Source organism: Macadamia integrifolia, chromosome 14 (genome assembly GCF_013358625.1).
Source record: "Macadamia integrifolia cultivar HAES 741 chromosome 14, SCU_Mint_v3, whole genome shotgun sequence".
NCBI lineage: Eukaryota > Viridiplantae > Streptophyta > Magnoliopsida > Proteales > Proteaceae > Macadamia > Macadamia integrifolia.
In genome coordinates this window covers 29,092,237-29,113,500 of record NC_056570.1, presented here as the reverse complement: position 1 = coordinate 29,113,500, position 21,264 = coordinate 29,092,237, and the positions used below count along the sequence as shown (strand labels likewise).

Genomic DNA, 21,264 nt, shown 5'->3' with positions numbered 1-21,264 from the left:
TTCTCGTATGAAGACCTGATCTGAATTCCAACATGCAATGGTGTTGTTAAAAACAAGTGGCAAAACAATCTCAAGTGTTATGGAGATGGATAAGAGGGGATTGGTGGTTCTAGATTACTTGGAAAATATGAAAGAAATCAAAAGTAAATATCCCCTCCCCCACCAAAAAAAACCCCAAGTGGCCCAAAAGCTACCAATAAATAAACTGTTGCCAAGTATCTACAGCACACTAGGGGGACCCTGAAAAATATTTGGTTGCTATCCGGTGGGGTTGCAGCTAACTTCCCCGCAGCCCAATTAATGAAAAATATCATCTTCCTCATTGTTCACAAATACCAGCACTCAAGCTCTTAAGTTTTTATATTTTTAAAAATACCTTTCAAGATTCCATATATCTTTAAGTTACAACCCAGGAAGCAACAAAATTTTGTCCCGAGACCATTGATGCGTATTAAACCATCTAGGGCCTAGGCCTAATGTTGGTGATCTCATGAACTTTCTTGCAAGCCAGGCTTAGCATGTTTACTGGTCAAAGTGAAACGCCAATCTTTGATTTCTTGGGTTGCTTCTTCTATAAAAAGGTCACAGTAGTATAGACTTATCCAACTTTCTCAAGTCTCAATAAGTCTGAAGTCTCAAGTAGTTCTCAAATTTCAGTCCTCAAAACACATCCCAGATTCAAAGTCTTGAACTCCAAAACCAGTAATGGCCTTGATGTCAGCCCTCTTCAGCTGTTTTGGGCTTCCTTCTTCCCGTGTCTCCAACTACTTAATGGAAGCTGCTGCAGATGATCACCAAAACCAGAAGAAGGGTCCAGTGCCATCTGATCAGAAAGAGAAACCCATCAAAGCCAAGCCAAAATCTAGAGCTCCAATTCCAGTTTCTTACTTCCCCCTCAACTCATACGCCTCTCGCTTATAGTGTCTCTGTTATTGTGACTAGATGTTGTTGATTATCAAAACACAAATGGAGCATTAATAGAACCCTCAACCCAGGTCAGGGTATAGTGGTAGATTTCCAGTGTTTCTGTGTCAATTTACGGTTCAGCAATGGTGGTTCAATTACTTTCAGGAATACTGGCTTCGTTGACCATGGAGAAGGAAAAAAGATGAGAAATCTCAGGCCACCTCGGGCTCCGGCTCCGGCTCCGGCTCCCTCTCCCGCTCCCACTCCGGCAATGAGAGCCGTGAGGGTTGGTTCTGCTGGAACACTCTAGCACGCTTTGAGAGTATAAAACTGTAACGACATGGTCTCTAATCTCTATATTACATATCTATGAATCATTTGTGACAATTCTTGTTATGTATATTGTCTATTATAACAATGATCACCAATAAGTATGAAAATAAATAAACACAGATCTACACAACATACAGAGATTTAACGAGGTTCACATACCGACGTAGTGTATTATGATGTTGGTCGAAGAATAAGATATTTCACTATGTAGAAGAGAGGTTACACCTAAAGAGCGACGAGAAAATTCACTCTGAAACCCTAGCTCAAAAAACCCCCAAATTACAATTACTTGTCCAGCTCTTCTGCTTCCATCACCGATCTCAAAAAAAATTTCCATTCAAATTACCACCAAAATATGTCAAAGTGAATCATCCTTCAAAATAGGTTAAGAATTCAAACAAGCTTAACAATTATGTATACTATCTATTGATTAAATTAATAAGCACCGATCTAGATATCTAGTCCTCATTTAATTGGTTTAAAATTTGAACTCCATCCGGCTTCCTTCAGTGGATTGTTCTCCATGTCCAACTACTTATCATGTTTGATGCAAATTTGTAATAGATCTAAAGTTAAGAGTTGTGAATCGGAAGTGTGGGTCCCCTCAGGTTTATTCACCCCAAAACACGAGATCAGGTATCATCGTGAGCACGTTTATGGGTTAAAGTCAAATGCCATCTTTGACTCTATTAAGGGAAAAAAAACAGAAGGGAAAATTACAAGATTACCTGCAAATGCGTTTCACTTTACTAAATTATTCATCCAATCTTTATTTCAACTGATTTATCCAAAACAAAGATTGGTATAACAAAACTACCCAAAACAGTGTCAGCCTCTCACCATGTAGGTTTGTTTTTACATTTTTACCATGTTCTCCCTTATCGTCTCTTCCTCCCTAGCCCTTGCGACTTACCCACAAGGAGACCCACTCCACCTGGCCGTTTTCCTGAAAGAGCAATTAGATGCCGTGGATATTGGACTTCTTGAAGATCTCCTGTGACAATGCCTAAGAGATGAACACGATGTGCTTATACTCCTATTCCTACCATGGTGTATCAACGCTCCCGCTTCTATTAAAGTACATGTCTTTGCCCTCTTTTCTTCCATTTTGGTAATTTTTGTGCTTCCAATCCCACTCACCCATTTCAGTTTCCTTCAAAGCTAATGCTACCATGAAGTTGGGATCAACAGTGTTGGTGGTAGTCTAGCACTCAAAGTGTCGGCCAACGAAAGTCACATAGCTTGGTGGGGTGGTGGTGGAGGGTGTTGCTAGTGGGCGAACTAGGCAGGTACCAATCCTCTCTCTGCTTGTCACTTCAAAGCCCCCAACCTCCTGTCCCTCATCTAGGTTGAGAAACACAGCTTTTACACCCTACCCAACCCAACTCTTTCACGCCATTTTCGAAGGGAAGATGGATGCAGCTATAGCTCGCTACCCAACTCTTTCACGACAAAAATTGGTCTCGAACAACCCAACTGCAAATCCTTCACAAGTGATAGAGCTCGACAGTAACGAGCACGTGATTGTGACACAATTGTTGTGAGGCGTCCCCTTGTTTCAAGCTCGTGTTCATAGCAGCTAGTTTCGCCATCCACCATCGTAAAAGCCACGATTACCAACTCAATCAAACAAGGCAGCCACCACATGACCCCTCATCGTTGAACCTAGCAAGAACCACAACTACGATGTGCAAGGAGCAAGTCTGAGTGATTCAGGGGCTGAAATTGCAGGGATAGGGAAGATGCAGAGGAGCCAGGGAAGGGTGGTCTGGTCGAAGATCGTTTTCTCAAAATCAAGAGGAGGAGGAGGAGGAGGAGGAGGGGGTTTGCTATTGTGTTCACACAAGAAAGGTATCAATGGACAGGATCCATATTTAGAACAGGGGCAGGGCCGGGGTTGCAGGGAAGAGAGGGAGGGGAATCAGGGGTAGGCATTGATCAGAGAAGGGAAGATGGAGGCAAGGGTAAAATTGTCAAATAATATATGTGGGTGAGGGTGAGATAACGTTTTGGGCAGTTTTGTAAACCCAAACCCAAAAGTGGGTAATCTTGTAGCTTTCCCAAAAAAAAAAAAAAAAAATGAATGAAAATGTCATAATTTTTTTTCCTCTTTTCACAGAGGGCACATCAAATGGTGATAGTTATTAGGCATTTTATATTTAAGAATAATAGTAAATTATAGGGAAATTTACATCCACCTCCTCTCACGTTTGCCCTTATTATATTCACCTTATTCGTGTTTCGTTTATTACAAATAAACCCCCTCAACCTAACACGGTCAGAGAAGTATTAGGTATAGATCACAGTTAGTAAAACACGCATGTTATACGTGTATAATACGCACATCCGAAAGTTAATTCAAAAGTTCATAATTTGGCGTATCAATCCAAAAGAACTGTTTAATACGCGAATTTTGAAGATAACTGTATTATACCCGAATAATACTCGTATAATACGTTATATACTCAATAAAACTTTTGGGTTAAAAAAAAAAAATTGAGATTAACCCAAATGGTCCAAATCCTGATTCGCGATCCTTGTCTTCTATCAGGATCCCTAATCGATCAAAATTATAACCCTTCTTCTTTCCTCATCTAAGTAAACAAAAAAAAATGAGGAACCCTTGCCCCAGTGACGCCTTCTCCTCCATTTCCGTTCTCGGCGGCCAGTGACCGAAGGCGATAGGTAAGACATCAATACCCCCTGCTCTCATTTTCTTCTCCAATTCTCTTCCCATTGATCGTTGAAAACTCAATCAACTCTTCCTCTTCTCTGTTTCTCTTCACATTGGTAGTTGAAAATCCAGTCTAGGGCGATTGCATCTGCAAATAATTTTTAACGAAAAGTAAGAAATATTCAAAAGAGATGACTCACATGGACAAAGATGGACAAGGGTGGGATTCTCCCAAAGGGGTTGAAATGAAAACCTTTCTAGGAAATTTAGCATAAAATCTCTATTTGAATTGGACCGACGATTATTTACAAACATAGTTACAGCCAAACAATGTGAAGAATTAGAAAGAGGAAATGACACAGATGTTCTTCTCCCTCTGTTCTTGTAATACTGCATCTGATAAATCAAAGGAGTTGAAGGGAAGAGATTCTTGAGCCTTAAAATTGATCTGTGACGGGTCTTAGATTGTACCCCCATCGAAATTTCAAGAAAATCCAAACGTATCTTTGGTATGAACGATTGCAAACACTTATTCTCCATTTTCTTGAACCTTGTTTTAATACAAGAAGAAGAAGAAAACATGTAAAAATTACGAGAGGAAATAATGTTTGATTCTCCTCTTATTTCTTTCTATCATATTCTTTTTAGGGGTTAAATTTAACTAATATTAAATGTGAAAATTCAAAATAATGAAAAATGATTTTAAATTGGAAAATCAGATTGAATTTTAGTGTCGATAAAAACATGGTAGATTAGAATTTATTTTCAAACAATCATTTTTAGTTCCGAATTTTTGCTCTCGGATTTTTACAAAGCAACCGCATTAAACACGTATTAAACACATACCGTATCATTACCGTACGTGTTTTATTGCACCAAATTTTTTGAAACATATTATTACCGTATGATCCATTTAATTGTCATACGTATCTGTTCCCATATTATTACCGTCCCAAACTTACTATGGTTTAGATTACAAAAGGACATAAATACCTTTTACATATTACCCTAACACAAATACCAATTATACCCTTTCTCACTTCTTACAGCAAAATCCCCAAATTTCCCCTACTCCGGTGACGGTGGAGCCTTTATTTTCCGGCGAAGCTGTCCGGCGAGGGTGAAAACAGAGGTGAAGTTCTCTCTCTCATCTTCTTTAGAGTTTTTACTGACTTCCACGCCCAAGAACTTGGCCGGAAGCTCCGATGGACTATTATCCGATACGAAAACAGAAGTATCGGCTGCTGCCGAACAACGAACCCCTGAAGCTTTCGGTTCCAATCAAAACCCATGAGGATTGTGAAGTGGAAAAATAGGAGATGAGAATTTGATGAATTGATTGGAAGAGGAAATCCCCCGAATTTCGCTGCAGTTGCTTGGATTGATCCTCAAGCTAAGTCTCCTCAAACTGTGAAATCGAGCTTGACTAGAGAGGGCAGAGAAGTAGAGGTAGTCCGAATTGCTTCCATAGCGATCTGAGAAACCCTATTGATCTTAGAAGAAAAAGGTTAGTTTTGAACTTCTTATCTCCTCATCAGTTTAGAAGAGCTTCAAATGAAGAAATTAGTAATGCCATTTGCTCTGCAAACATCGGATAATGGACTTGATATGAAAGAAGAACGCCAATCAGGGTTCACAGAAACCCTAATTCGCAATAATCCGAAGCTTGCTAGTCAAATAAATTAGTCAATCATAGAATACAGTACAAATGTCAGTGAAGTATAGCATAATGGATGGATACAAACAGAGATGAGAAGAGGAGAAAAAAGGAATCTCCTTCTCCTGGTAAGAAAAGGAACGATCGATATGGTTAAGCCTGTCATGAAATCGCGACTCAGGAGACTCTTTGAATGAAAATTTCCAAGCGTTTTGAGGATTTCATCGGCCAACAAGCCCTTCGTCTGTGAGCCTCAGTATATCAAAGATGGAAGTAACGATTGGGAGTCGATTTCTGTGTACTTGCCAAAAATGGTACAAAAGTTCATCGAGGATAGTAAAGTAATGACAAGTAGCCATTGGAGCTGATTAAAGCAAGCCCGGACACTTGAGGATGTGAAATCGGAAATCGGAAATCGGAAATCGGAGAACTATTTGATAAATGAAATGATTCCGTTTATTTTACCAAGAGAAAGAGATTCCTTGCCCGCCATCTGGGCCCATTGGTGACCTCATCAACTTGCTCGCCAAGTCAAGCTCTGTAAGTTCGATTCGCAAGCCAAACATATATAGCACGTTTATGGGTTTAAGTCAAACGCCATCTTTGACGGGAAAAAAAATTAGCTTTTGTTGTGTGACCATTGTATCAGCAGGGGATCAATCAAAAGAGGTGCATTAGTATCCAATCAGGGGCAAGATGATCTTTTCATGCTCTGATGTATGAGCTTAGCCGTATAAGCACAACCGGATAGTCATTTTTTCTCCAAATTATAATAAGATAGTAGCTCAGCAACTTACGTTACAAGGTGATGCCAATGGAGATGATTAAAGCAGGGGTCAATTAGAGTTTTAAAATCGATGAATCAAATTAGGAATCATCTGGACCAATTCTGATTTCTGTCATTTTGAATCAAAATATAATGCCAAGATTCCCTTAATCGATGGGTTTTCAAATCAAATGGTTCATTCAAGGGTTCATGAAACCGATTTCAAATTGATCTAAATCGAAATCTACGAAGACCCAAACGTTGGCAGAATTGAGAAGCACATAGATTAGTTGTTCAAGCAAAAATAACTCTACAAACAAAAGTTATACAAATTGACTGGTCATAGTTAAACCTCATTTCGTCTCCCTCTATGTCTGATGCTATACTGCCAAGCAAAGTTCCTTTTTTTCATTTTTATATTCATGATATCCTATCATTTACCATGATAAGGTAAAAAAGGGAGAATGCCAAACATATGCTTCAAGTCCTTGTCTAAGAGGCCTTCGAGCTTTGGATCCAGCTTCTATGTGGCGCGGCATGACGTGCAACACACATCTAGCAACTGTGAGCTTCAGGGCACACATCCCAACCCATAGGCATTCATCCCCAAGTATGCCGCACCACAGAGGAGCATCACGCTTGACAAAAAAGAACAAACTAGCTTAGACCATGAGAAAACTCAACACTTGTTGTTGCTAGTAAAGGAACATCTATCATTTGCCATCAAAATCTTTAGGGAATTTTATGTCACCCTTCCCTGTGCTTTGGTCCAATTATACTTAATCCTGAAATTTTTAGATAGGGAGGGAAGTAGGTAATAGCCAGGAGGCTTGAACTTGAGGGATAAAAATCCTCTGCAATTTCCATCTTGTGTAATTCCATGTTATTCTATGTGCAGAACTCGACACGTGTCCAACTTTTAGTGAACGGTTCAGATGAGTTCTTGGTTGATTCTTCACCAAAACCTGGTTTGAAGTAAACTGAATCGATCCGTTTGAAGGTTCAAACCAGACCGGTGAGTGATTTGAATCAAGTCTCTCAAGGAAACCTAAAACTCACGATACTTTCTCTCCTTTTACTTGATTTTCTCATTCTGATCTTCTAAAAGAGGAGGTTCTGGTCTGTGCTCTCACGGTGGGATCGCTCTCTATTACCCTCAATAGCGCCGAAGCTCTCAAGGGACCTACTTGTCTAATCCATCGTCTCTAGTGTCTAGCTTGAGCAGTTCCAAAGAAGGCAGCCTTGATAAAAGTGAGCTCTTGATGCTCTTTGCGAAATCCACTCCGGCATCAAAGCTCGTTGGGTCCACTACCACTATGAATGCTTGGATTCCACCCGCACAGCTAAGGTCTTCAGTCGCCATGGCTCACTTGCCTGTCTTTGCCGCCTAGATGGATTCTTAAGCTTTCTTTGCTTTGTTTGAAAGAACCCAACTTTCCCTGTTTAAAGTTCTGTGAATAGAAGTAGAGAAAGGAAAAAAAAAAAAAAAAAGGGCAACAAAGAGAACAAGGGAGAGATAGATTGACGATTTGAATGAAGGTCAACGTAAGACCATTAATCTGTAAAACAAACTTGAGAATTGAGAATTTCTGAGGGGCCCTTTCTAGGCATGGAATGAAAGGTTTTACTGAATTGGTTGAAACCAGCCATTGATGATTGAGTTTCTATGGAATGATTTGGAAATTTGGGGTGGTGGTGGTAGTAGTGGTGACCCATCTATGTTCAAATCTCAAATGTGTTCTCTCTTTTAATCCGGCCAACTATTGACCAATCATCTCACTTCTAATCTTTACTTCCCAATACACACCGTCATTACCATTTCTCTTTTTACCATCTCAGCTTTTCTCCAAAGGTTGCATACGTTCCATCTTGATATGCAAAAGGGTTAGATTCCGTAAAATGTGGACTTTATTTGGTAGTAGGTTTAGATTTGGTGGCCATTAATCTGATCTTGCATTTGCGTTTAAACCCACCATGAGAGCACAGAGCGAAACCTCCCCTTTTAGAAGATCAGAGCAAGAAAATCAAGTAGAAGGAGCTTCCACCGAGAGCTTCTCAGTCGTACGCAAACAACCTTCTATTCTACCGAGCTTGGATGAAAGCCCAAACCAGAGCCTTTCCTTCGTTTAGCAACGAGGGGTGTGAGAGACACAGAGAGCCGTTTGAGAGACAGAGAGAGGAGTGAGAGAGCATCGTGAGTTTTAGGTTTCCTTGAGAAACCCAATTCAAATCACTCACCGATCTGGTTTGAACCTTCAATGGATTGGTTTAGCTTACTTCAGACCAGGTTTTGGTGAAGAATCAATCAAGAACTCATCTGGACCGTTCACTAAAAGTTGGATACATGTCAAGTTCTGCACATAGAATAACATGAATTGCACGAGTTGAGAATTGCTGAGGATTTTTATTTGGACATGAGACCTCCTGCTGAGCATGGTTTTTTTTTTTTTTTTTTCCTATAGGTAGGGAAGAACATAATAAATGAAAATCCAGGACAGGTGTAATTGGACCAAAGCACAGGGGAGGGTGTTATAAATTTCCCAAATTAAGTGCTCACTGTAATACCTGATCAGCTGATCTAGTGTTTTGGGATAAGCAAGCCCGAGGGGACCAACACTTGCGAATTACAACTCTTTGACTTTGGATCCATTACAAATTTACATCAAACATGATACGTACTGTTAGACTTGGAGAACAACTGAAGGAAGCCGAATGGAGTTCAAATTTTGAATAATCAAGATGTCTAGATTCCTGTTTATTGATAGATTGTACAATAAATTACAGTTTTATACTGTCAAATCGTGATCAAGCAGAACCAACACTTACGGGTCATGAATCGTGGCAAATCATTTCCGGAGCCAGAGGTGGCCTGAGAATTCTCATCTTTTTCTTTCTCCACGGTCAACGAAAGCCAATATTCCTGAGAAGAATTGAATCACCATTGCTGAATCGTAAATTAACACAGAAACACTCTGTGGAAGTCTACTACCCTGATCTGGGTTCAGCAGTTCAGGGTTATATTAGTTCTCCAATTGTGTTTGATGATCAACAACTTCTACTCACAATAACAGAGACACTATAAGCGAGAGGCGTATGAGTTGAGGGGGAAGTAAGAAACTGGAATTGGAGCTCCAGACTTTGGCTTGGCTTTGATGGGTTTCTCTTTCTTCTGGTTTTGGTGAACATCTGCAGCTTTCATGTCGGAGACACGGGAAGAAGGAAGACCGAAACAGCTGAAGAAGGCTGACATCAAGGCCATTTTTGGTTTACTAACTGTGACAAACAAACAAAACAAGAATTCCACAATGGACTTTTACTAGTTTGAAGTTCAAACTTTGATGAGAACCCAAATTTGAGAACTGAGAGTGGAGAGTGAGACCTGGGATGGATAGCATCTATACTACCATGCCCTATTTATTGAAGAAGCAACCCAAGGTAGTTTCACTTTGACCTGGCAAACATGCTGAGCCTGGCTTGCTTGCCGACCAAGTTCATGAGGTCACCAATGGGCCCAGGAGGCCCCACATGGTTTGTTAACATCTCAATGGTCCCCTACTCCTCTGGTGTGCTGTGGATGCTTGGCCGCCGTTTCTTCTTTGGTATTTTTCAGGCCATTTGGTGGGAAAAGAGTCTTTACTTTTGAAAGAAACTTCGCTGCTGCCCACATGTAATTGCAACCCTTGCTTGCGGTCAAAGAAACAGAATCTTGAAGAATATTTTTGAAAATACTATAGTTTAGGAGGATATTTATGAACCAAATGGAAGTGAATTTTTCCATTTCTTTCTAATTGTTCAAGTAATTTAGAACCACCAACCCCCCTCTTGTCCATGTCTATAGCAACAATTGAGATTATAGTGTTCCACTTGTTTATGAGAGGATCCAATTCCTCTTCAACACTTGGGCGGGCATCCTTGTTGGTCCTAGCATTTGGATGTCGGGTTGAGTGTCAAACGCAGTGGAGAGGATTCTTGTCCGAAAAAAGAAGAAGTCATGAATTCCTTCAACCTCCTTAAAGAAAACTCTAGACCGGACTTAACAGATATAGAATTATTCTAAATATCTCTTTTTTTCTTTCGAAATAAAAAAAATAAGAAAACTATATAAAGTTCACGAGTTTGATATAGAAAGTTAGCATCCTTTATCAGGATTTTCCCAGTCATGAACTTGTAGGCTATGATCATACGGGACTGAATTGTTGTCAACGTTTTTAACACAAAAGATGGGTTTGAACAAAAAACCCTCAATTTCAAACAAAGACGAATAGTGGCTCATCACCACATCAAAAAATGGTTAGGGATCATCAGAGTTTCGAGCTCCACAAGATCGCTCCATATCTAGTGCACTTCCCCTTCTTGCTTGTTTGCTTCTTCTAACCCAAGTAAAAGTCCTTGCTATGCCATTTCAGTACCCTCTCCTGTCGTTACATAGTTAGCAAGGAGCAATAAGCATCTATTTTCTAAAACAGGAGCAAGTCGCCCCAATATGTTTTGAGACTTATTAGACACAACATTTATAAAGAGCACAGTGCTAGAAAAATAAGATATTTCAGGTTTATGGTCAAATTTTGGTTCAATAGCATTCACCTGATTGTAGCCTCGTTTATAACCTATGTGATTGGCAATCCAAAAATTCACGTGATTCATAATGATGTGAGGATTGAGGTTTTTGAACCAAGAATCGTGACCATGTTCCTTTTGCATATAGACAGACTGACCATACATGTGGAAAGATCACATAGGATGAGGCTATTCTCTATGGAGTGGCTATTCAAACTCATTTATTAGTTGGGCCTAGGTGCAAAAAATTAACCATGAACTTAATTGATATCAAAAGTGCCTTTTTTTTTCCTCTTAAACTTAGCTACGCAATTTCAGTCTTATACAAGGATATAAATCATGGTATTCAGTATTGATATTGATATAAATTGTCCAATACAAATCATATCAAATTGTTTCTCCCTCATTAAAATAAACATCGCTTTTGGATCATTTGCTCTTAGTACAGATCAATACGTCGCACCAGTATCAATATCATATTGATAACTGGTACTTGCATGGCCAAGACCTTGAATCCTCGTCTTACAAGAAATGGAAGAGAAAAATTATGCAACCAAATAGCTTTTATTTCTATCAGCTAATATTTAATCTACGTGCAAGATACATACCTGACCTAGTAACAGAGAGTGTTCCCTGAAAGAGAGCATGGGCCTTGCGCCAATGCAGGGCCAATGGGAACATAGGTAGAAGCATCAAGAGGGGTAATCATTCTCCTCCTCTTTTTGTCAATGCAGGGCCACGTTACTTTCCTGGCTTCTTTTACAATTTTATCCAACTCCTATTAGCACTTCATAAAACATATTTAAAATAAGAGATGACTTTGTCAAAATCAAACTAAACCAAATGCATGCACCGTTTTGTTGAAAACTTGGGTTCATGATCTTGTCCAACATGCAATGGTGCTAATGGAAACAAGCGAAAATTCCAAAATCTCTCTCTCTCTCTCTCTCTCTCTCTCTCTCTCTCTCTCTTATTGCCAATGAATTAAAGACTCAGAATGAACATTAACTTAGCCTAGTGGTGGCAACTTCGACTTAAAAAGCCAACACCCAGTGGAGGAGGTTGTTGGATCGAACCCTCTTATATTTGGGTGTTTGTGAGTGGTTGTGCATAAGAGTATGTGGCTTTTAATCCTACTAGTACCAGTGGCCATTGATAGAATAGCAAAAAATAAAATAAATAGAAAAATTTACATCCATCTCCCCTTGCATTTGCCCTTATTACACTTACCCCCTTTGTGTTTCTTTTATTACAAATAAACTCACCCAACCTAACACCGTGAAACTTGTGTTAGTTTTTGAAATAGTAAAGATGATTTTACCCTTATGTTATCTTTAACTAAATTATCCTAATTCAATGACCATTTTACACTTTGAACATCTTCAAACCTACAATCCCAAACTTGTATTGAACCGTAGCTGCTGCCCCCTTCAACTCCGTCGTCTCAACTCCTTATCTCTGTTCATGGTGAACAGGCTAGAACACAATCGAGCTCAACTAAAATTCCCAGCATTATCTGAGTTAAACCTTGTAAAAGGCTCCTAAACCCTCTTCTCGGAGCATTGTCTTGGAAATTTGAGCTACAGAGCCTTAACCCAACTGAATCCTCACCTGTAAAATATGAAATAAGAATAAGAGTAGGAATTGGAACAAAATCAAATCCACCGAATGGTTGAAGCTGACGGACCAAAATAAGATTAGAGACTACCCATAGAATAATAACCACCAGATCCCCAATCAAGTTCCAGCTTCATTATCATAAAATCAGAACATATGGGTACCCATAAAAGAGAAAAGCAAGATTTCATAAAAAAATATGTTTTTTTTTCAAGCGAAGATAACCCATAAGGCATGCTAAGGAGGAGCAGGAGATGATACGTTTATCATATCCACAGGTTGGATAGCGCAGGTAGCCAGCATCCCAGATGCTCCGCCATTAATGAATGGCTTCACAATAGGCTGGAGACCACCCGCTTGCGGTTTCTCTCCCATTTCTCTATTGGAAGCGTTTAGCATAGAGAGAACAACGTTTTTGTGGCCTTGAGGAAGTAAAAAGGCTTTCTCAACAAACCCTCCCTCCAAGCATAAAAGTCGAATTCTTCCCTAAACTCGAACAGAAGGCGAAGGCAACGCTAAGGTTCAATACAAGTTTGGGATTTTAGGATTGAAGATGTTCAAAGGGTAAAATGGTCATTGATTTAAGATAATTTAGGTAAAGATAACATAAGGGTAAAATCGTCTTTATAATTTTAAAAACTAACACCAACCTCACGGTGTTAGTTTGGTGGTTTGTTTGTAATAAAAGAAACGTGAGAGAGGTGAATGTAATAAGGACAAACACAAAAAGAAGTGGATGTAAATTTTTTAAAAATATAAAATAAAATAAAATAAAAAATACTAAAGACTATAATTGGGAACCCCATGAACACATCAACTTTCCGTGCGTTTCCGGGGAGATGATCTGAAAAACAGACTGAAGACTTGAACCTGGAAAATCCACCAAGAAGCCCAAAAGCTACAAACCGCGAAACAGTCGCGAACATCTACAGCACATGGCATAAGGACTAGAAGGAAGAAAGAGAGAGGCATTGCTGCTTTGTCAAACCATCTGGACCCATTGGTGTGGACTTCACTCCTGAACTTGCTCGGCAAGTCTAGTTTTGATAAGCTTGATATAGAAGCCAAACACATAGAACCACGTTTATGGGTTTGAGTCAAACCCGCCATCTTTGATATTTTGATCACTTGCTTCTTCTATAAATAGGTTCTACAAGGTATCATAGATTTTCAAGTCTCACACACGCACACTTCAACTCTCACCTCCTCTTCTGATATCAGTGATTCATAGTCTGAAATCCAAACCAGTAAATCAAAAATGGCCTTCTTGATGTCAACCCTCTTTAGCTGTCTCCGGCCTCCTTATTCCTCCCGGGTCTCTGACGACTTAATTGAAGCTGTAGATGGTGATCAACAAGACCAAAATAAGAGCCCGTTGCAGTCTGATCAGAGAGAAAAAGCCTTCAAAGCCAACTCAAAGTCTGGAGCTCCAATTCCAGTTTCTTTCTTCCCCCTCAACTCATTCCTTTCTCGCTTATAGTGTAAATAGATGTTGTTAATCATCAAACACAAGTGAAGATATGAAATTCCCCAGGCGGTTCAATTCGTGCTGGGAATTTAGTCCCACATTGGTTACTAATTAGCCTACAGCCTTATACTCTTGGTAGTCCCTCCACCTACATGTTCGAACTTTTACATGGAATCTTTACATGGTATCGGAGTGGGTTTTCACCAAATTGCTCAAGGTTGCATAGATTCGAGAATCGTAAATTGGGCTTGGTCTTCTTGTCTCTCTAATTAGATTATTTGTACAATTTATTGTTCTTGTATACTATTTGTTTGATTAAATTCATAAACTGGGATCTGGTACTCCCTTGGTTTAAAATTTGAAACTCCATCCGGCTTGATTTGGTTGCTCTCAATCTTTAATCAAAGAGGAGAACAAATCTGATTGATGAGAAGTGATATATCCAAAGTTGAGTACTATAACTAAGATGATTCTGCCAATGGTTCACAGAAAGGATCTAGATTCTTTCAGGTCATGGACATATGTAGTGAGATGGTGTTTTGTATCAGAGAGCAGTTCAGAGATTGGGGCCAATCAGTAAGAGAGGCCATGATGGATCTTCTGATAGATAATTTCACTCCTTTATATTATGAGTGAAGTTTGTTCTTATGCTTCATAACCTTAATCTGGGAAATAGAGATGTGCATGGGTGGTTATTCTCCTTAGATTCAATGTGCAGTTACTTGCAGAAGGGTTTTTTTTTCTTTTTTTTTTTTTTTTGCGGGGGGGGGGGGGGGGGTGGGGGAGAGTGGGGGGATGTGGTGATGTGGGTGTTGGAGAATTCAATCAATAATTATCTGTAAGAAAAAGTGAGAATATGTGATCAATATTCAACGTGACAAAATAAAACAAGATGAAAAGGTAATTGAAAATACCTGGTATATTGGAAAACCCTAATATTGAAATGTAATATAAAACTACTAACGAGAAAATAATGGCGACATGACCTGTCTTATCAACCTGAGAGATAGGACACTTTACCACTCTCAAAACTCTCAAAAAAAAAAAATTTATATTCTAAAGACTGTAAAACGGGTTTGTTCTGTTGAATAATGCAACTAATATCATCTAAAAGAAAATCATTACCATAGAAAATTATACTTATTATAGGCTAGCATGCAAAATTAGCTCACGAATCCGCTGCTGCTTGCTTCACTTGATCATAACCTCATATTCAATAATTTGTTATTAGTTTTTTTTTTTTTTTTTTTTCAAGTTTAAATATCATTGGTTTTGTATGATTCAATTTTCAACTAGTCCTATCATATCTTATTTCAAAACCAATTTAATAAGGATCAATCCAGTTCGATCTCGCTTTTTTAGATCGATTTTGACAGTTAGATGTGGTTCTGAGTTCCACTCTTCTTACCTTCTTGGGATACCCATAATTAGGGGGAAAAAAAAACTAGCTGAGGACCATGGTTCTTTGAATTGGTATAAATCGGCCAAATGTATTTTTGTCGTTTAAAACGTGTTTTGTCGTATGCTTCCATACAATACGGAAAAAAAGGGAAACGACAAAAGAATCCATTTTAAACGCGTTTTAAACGGTCGTTTTAAACGGCCGTTTTAAACGCGTATCCATTTTTTAAGGGTAAAATAGGAATTTTATAAAAAAAAAAATTATTAAAAAAAAAAAAACTTATTAATAAAAGTGAAGAGTGAAGACAATATGGTACTTGGTTTTTTATTTTTAACTTCCATACTATTTATAGGAAAAAAATCTCATCTTCTTATAGCCCAATGAGTAAAGAGAAGCTAAAGCTAACAACATCTCATTTTCTTGTAGCTCATTGGGCTATTTTATCTTGGAACTCCTAGAACTTTTGGAATATTAGATGCATGTATACAGGTAATAATCTCTCAAATTGCATAAGTATACTACCGTTTTTTTTGTTTCGTTTTTTTGAAAACTACACGTTTAATACTTGTACCGTTTGTTTTTGTACGTTTGCCATTCCCTTTTTTTTACTGTACCGTTCATCGTTTTTATCTGTTTAAAACCTGTACCATACGTTTCTGTTTTTTTGCCGTTTCCGTTTTAACTAACAATGGTCAGGACCAATACAAACTGATCCAGATCGGTATCGGCCGATCCGTTAAACTATGGTGCGGACTGGGGGAGTCCACAAAGCCTTTCGTCACACGTCAGCATGGCAATGATTGACTCTCGTTCCTTGGGTAAGGAGGGATAATATCCAGAATGCTACGTGGCAAAACACCATTGACCCTTTTAATTTCCTGGGCCGGCCGGCGACCTCCACTACCCATTCTTTCTGCAACTCTGGAATCTGGAAGGCTTCATACTGTAAGGAATCCCCGGGCTCAGAGAGAGAGAGAGGGAGAAACCCTAAAGCCGACGAAGGAGATGGCCGGCCTCTGTTTCTGTACTGCCCTTTCTTCTCGGCGGTAATTTCTTGCAGTTTTGGTGATTTCATGAGTTTTTATGTTCATCATATCAATCTGTTCTTGCTTATCACAGTGTCAAAATTCGATCTCAGATTCAATAGGTTACCTAGAATTTGAAGTTCAGTTGGTTCTTAAGCTCTTGAGCCAAAAATTTCAGTTTTCTTTGCCTTTTTATCTTTGTTTATGTGTTTTGTGTGGATAAAATTTTTAGAATTCAGTAAGAAACGAGAAATTTTCAAGGAATTGTATGGAGATTAGATAACAATCATTTTTAGTGCAAATGAATTGATGTTCTTTAGCTCATTTATCTGAAGCATAATGGCAAATGGAAATTTTGGGCTGTTGGCTACAAAAATAAATGATAAGTTATTGGTATTTCATTGATTTACTATGGTAGTCAATTCTTGTTGTTTGTTCTTGCTTCCCTAATTTTGATCATCTTCCAAAATTTTGAATTTCTGAAGGAAGTTAAAATTTTTGGCTATAAAGTTTCAGTAAAACTGATTATCCTGGATGTGACTCCAGAATGAAATTCTTGTATGCATTCGTCCTAAAAACAGACCGAACATTCTTTTGCTCGTTTTATCTGAAACAAGATGTGATATGGCACGCATAACAGAAGCTTTTTTTTTTTTTTCTTGCAAATAATAATATTGTAATCTTTCAGAAACAAAAACAACCAAAAAAATCCGAATGATCTAATTTTAGTGAAGTTCTTTACTGACGAATTAAAGGCGGGGTTGGGGGAAGAAATATATAGTCATTAGATATGATGGTAATGGTGTTGGTAACAAACATTATCTTTTACTTGGAATAGAAGAATTGAAGCTGTAATTGCGGAATTTCAGGACAACATGGTTGGTTCTTGAAACCAACCTTGCAGGGAATATGCTTTACAGGCCACTGCATAAGAGAAGCATGGTCATTAGAGCTGAAGTGAATTACGTGAACACTGAGGAGGCAAAGAAACTCATTTCTGTCGATAGGTATGCAGTCTTGGATGTCCGAGACAAATCTCAATATGATCGAGCACATATAAAATCTTGTTATCATGTGCCCCTCTTTATTGAAAACAAGGACAATGATCTTGGTATGCATTATGCTCCCGGATTTTTTTTTTGTTAGTCATATTCTTGATTTTCTGGTGATACCTCCTACCTACCAAACCCTGTTTCTCATTCTGAAACATTTGATTCTTGCAGGTACAGTTGTAAAGCGAACAGTGCACAACAACTTTGCAGGGTTGCTCTTTGGGTTGCTATTCACTAAACTTAATCCCAATTTTGTGCAATCCGTTAAAAGCCAGTTCTCAACAGACAGTAAATTGTTACTTGTCTGTCAAGAAGGCCTAAGGTTAGGTTCATTTTGATGATCCTTTCTTCTTCTTCTTCTTCTTCTTCTTCTTCTTCTTTTTTCTTTTTCTTTTTTTTTTTTTTTTAATTATTATTATTATTTTCCTTATTACTGGTGAACTTCAATCATTGCCTTGCATAGAGGAAAGGGAACTTATATTTCAGTTAGGAACATTACTCATCACCAAACCTTGACTATTGAACGACCTTTTCCAAGAAGCATGTAACTTAAAACCATACTAACAGAGTTAGAAAATGCAAGGTCTTGAAGCTGAAAAGATCTAGTGATCAGGAACAGTCCATGCATGGAGCAGTTACAGCAGTTAGTTACTGTGTGGTGCTACCATTAGTTGTTTTAGGACATGACATTAAGGTTTTATATGTGATATCTTAAAAATGTTTTTCCACTGAATTTTTTTTTAAATATATATATATGGGACATGACATTAAGGTTATATAAGTGATATCTTAAAATTGTTTTTCTTCTGAATTTTTTTTTTTTTTTAAACATATATATTGGGTAACTCAAATGAGAAACTGTTTTTGAAAAGCAGATGGAATCTCATTCCTTTATATTATAATGGACAGTAATGTCAATGTAAATATTTAAAATACCTAGACACCTTAAAAGCACCTTTTTGTTGCATTTATGTAATCACTAATGATAAAGAAAAAAGTAAGAAAACATTTTACAAGAAACAGATGTTTAAAAAGTGCCTTCCATGAAAGAGTGGTACCAAACACAATCTCAATCTCTTTATTATCTTCCTTCAAGGAGATTAAATGTATTTCATTTCATAAAACCTTGTGCTACTGAACAATACAATATAAGGAATTAATTACTTGAAATTGAGAGAATTTTTAAATGCATTACTTGGTTGACTCATGAAGATCCTTGCCCTTAATCATGTTTATGATTGTCAATGTTCAAAGCATTTGTGGCAGTAAGTTTTGCATTTTATGTATGCCTTGAGGCACTTTGGTAACCAGAGCTTTTGCTTCTAATTCTACTTGATACTTTGCCAATCTCATTTCCTCCCATATGAATGGTTTCTGCCTTGTCTGGATTATTGAGACTATTTGACAGGTTTGCATCTCTCTTCTGATTTAAGGTCTGCTGCAGCTGCTAATAAGCTAGAGGAAGCTGGATTCCAAAACTTGGCATGTATCACATCAGGTCTTCAGTCAGTGAAGCCAGGTCGAAGGATGAACCCTTCAAGATTACTCAAAATATGACTTTTACTTACAAATTTAACCACCAAACCTTTGCTTTAGCTAATCTACATAAAACAAAGATGGGTATTACAAAATTATCCAAAACAGTGCCCGCTCCATCACCCATATAAGTGTTTTTTACAGTTTTACCCACGATTCCCCTCTCTCATTCTCTCCCGTTTCCTTTCTTTCCTCCCTGCTTGACCACTGCGACATTCCCAACAGGGAGACGCCACCCCATCCACCTAGCCGTTCACCTGAACGACCTCTTTGTCACCTGCTCCCTCGCCGCCATGTCTGAAGGCTCCCTTCAGAATGCCTCGGGCTGGAATCCTTGTAGATACAGATCCTCCGCCGCCGCTCCTACTTTGCATCCTCCATTGCTCTATCTGGTTCAAGTGACACTGCTGCCCCCCCCCCCCCCCCCCCGGTCTTCAACTCCCACTCTATCCAAAGACTCCATCAAAGGTCCTTTCCCTTTGGAATTCCTCTACTGCACTCAAATGCAAGCTTTTGATTTGAGCCATAATCAACTCACTTGAGACTCCTACCATACAAAGCTTCACTACTCTGATTAACCTCACTCTTCTCAAATCTAAAAGTCCATATTTTCAGTTCTTTCCAAGGTTAATTCAACTCCTTGAGCTTTCTTCACTTGAGCCTGCTTCCAGTCCAGTAGGGATTAAGAATCAAGGCTGTGATAAGCTATAATTTCAATTGACAGCGCACGAATCATTAGGGAAATTCATTAGAACAGGAATGGAATGGTTGAGATAAAACCACAATTCACATTTCTGTTCTATAATTCAAATCAAACAAATATCGCCAAAACCATAGTGATCAAGTAGTCTTTCAGGGTTGTAGGACATAGCAAGCGTCACTATGATGAACGCTTGAATTAGGAAAATGAATTAGGAAAATGAATAAAAATACAAAAGTTACTTAAGATTTGACAAGAGAAGAATATGGTGATGGTGGGGAGTAGCAGAATGGTTGAGTCTTGTTTCCTCATATCCCACCACTTTGGTCTCTGTATCTACAGACCCTTTGATCAACAACAATTTCCTCTCCTCATCTTTGTTATTCTAATAGTCTGTTGTTGGGGTTGCCTCTACTTCGTCTGGCCAGATTTTGAGCAAGTCACACATCCAGTGGTGGTAGCCAATGAGGCAGGGGAGGCAACGGTCAAGCAGGGAGGAAAGAGAGGAGACGGGAGAGAACAAGAGACGGACTTCAGGGAGAAATTGTTTTTAAAATAAAAGGTTACATGGTTGAAGGAGTGGGCACTGTTTTGGGTAATTTTGTATTACCCATCTTTGTTTTAGGTAGATTAGTTAAAGTAAAGGTTGGGTGGTTAATCTTGTAAAGTGCAATCCATTTTTGAGTAATCTTGTAATTTTCCCTAATTTATGTTGTTTTCAACTGTATCTAAAAATTAGAGGAAAATAAAAACATGACATATTTACACTGAGATGACCAAAGGTTACATTTCTGCAGGAACCTTTGATTCTGTCGGGTCCACTGAGTTGCAAAATGCGGGCAAAGCTGGTTTAGTGACCATTCAAGGGAAGATTTCAGCTGTCCTAGGGACCGTACTTATCTGTGAGTCCTTTTTCACGTCCCTTTTATCGTGAACACTGTTATAGTTTTTCTAATACATACTTCACTGTCCATTCTATTCCATAGCTCATAATTGCTTATCTGTCCATGTTTTTGGATCCCTAGGTGCATTTCTTTTCATAACCTTCTTCCCTGAACAAGCAGAGAAGCTACTTCAAATGGCCCCTGCTAGTTAGCTCTTGAAGGAACCACAAATTTTTGAGTATTCTGCCCTGTGGTTGATGGAAACGTGATTGTTAGCTGTTCGCAATCAATTAGTCCAACAGAATGAAAGACTAATCAGGAAAACAGTTTGTAACAGGTATGTGCAATGTCACCCATGACCAACATCAAAACTTCTTTAGAAATTTTGAACGAGATAACCCAAAATTACATTGTGCAGTGCTGCAGATCTGAAGCCTTGCGCAGATTCAAGCATGATTCTGTGTGGGAGACAGTAAACCTGAGCACATAGGGTTAGTTGCAGAGTACTTGTTGCAGTCTGTAGAGTCTTGATATTCTGATAACATTACTACCTCTGTATGTATGTAGTATGTTCGTTTGTAAAGACATGTTTTTTTTCCAATGAAAATACCTCTGGTTTTCATTTACTGCTGTTCTTGCAGAACAAATGTGACTGATGAACAAAAAATGTTGGATTGAATGGTAAAT

General features: G+C 38.6%; 1 protein-coding gene across 2 annotated transcripts; it reads left to right on the top strand.

The window, feature by feature from the left end:
* The first annotated feature begins 16,269 nt into the window (after positions 1 to 16,269).
* Positions 16,270 to 21,203, top strand: LOC122060588 (rhodanese-like domain-containing protein 9, chloroplastic). 2 transcript variants are annotated; one of them, XM_042623725.1, is made up of 7 exons: positions 16,270 to 16,426; positions 17,275 to 17,516; positions 17,629 to 17,779; positions 18,891 to 18,976; positions 20,491 to 20,595; positions 20,719 to 20,914; positions 21,004 to 21,203. In XM_042623725.1, exons 1-6 carry the CDS (start codon positions 16,386 to 16,388, stop codon positions 20,787 to 20,789), a joined length of 696 nt encoding a protein of 231 aa, XP_042479659.1. In that variant the 5' UTR covers positions 16,270 to 16,385; the 3' UTR covers positions 20,790 to 20,914; positions 21,004 to 21,203. The 2 variants fall into 2 exon arrangements, with proteins under 2 accessions (XP_042479659.1, XP_042479658.1); XM_042623724.1 differs by having other exon boundaries at positions 20,996 to 21,203.
* Positions 21,204 to 21,264: the final 61 nt, after the last annotated feature.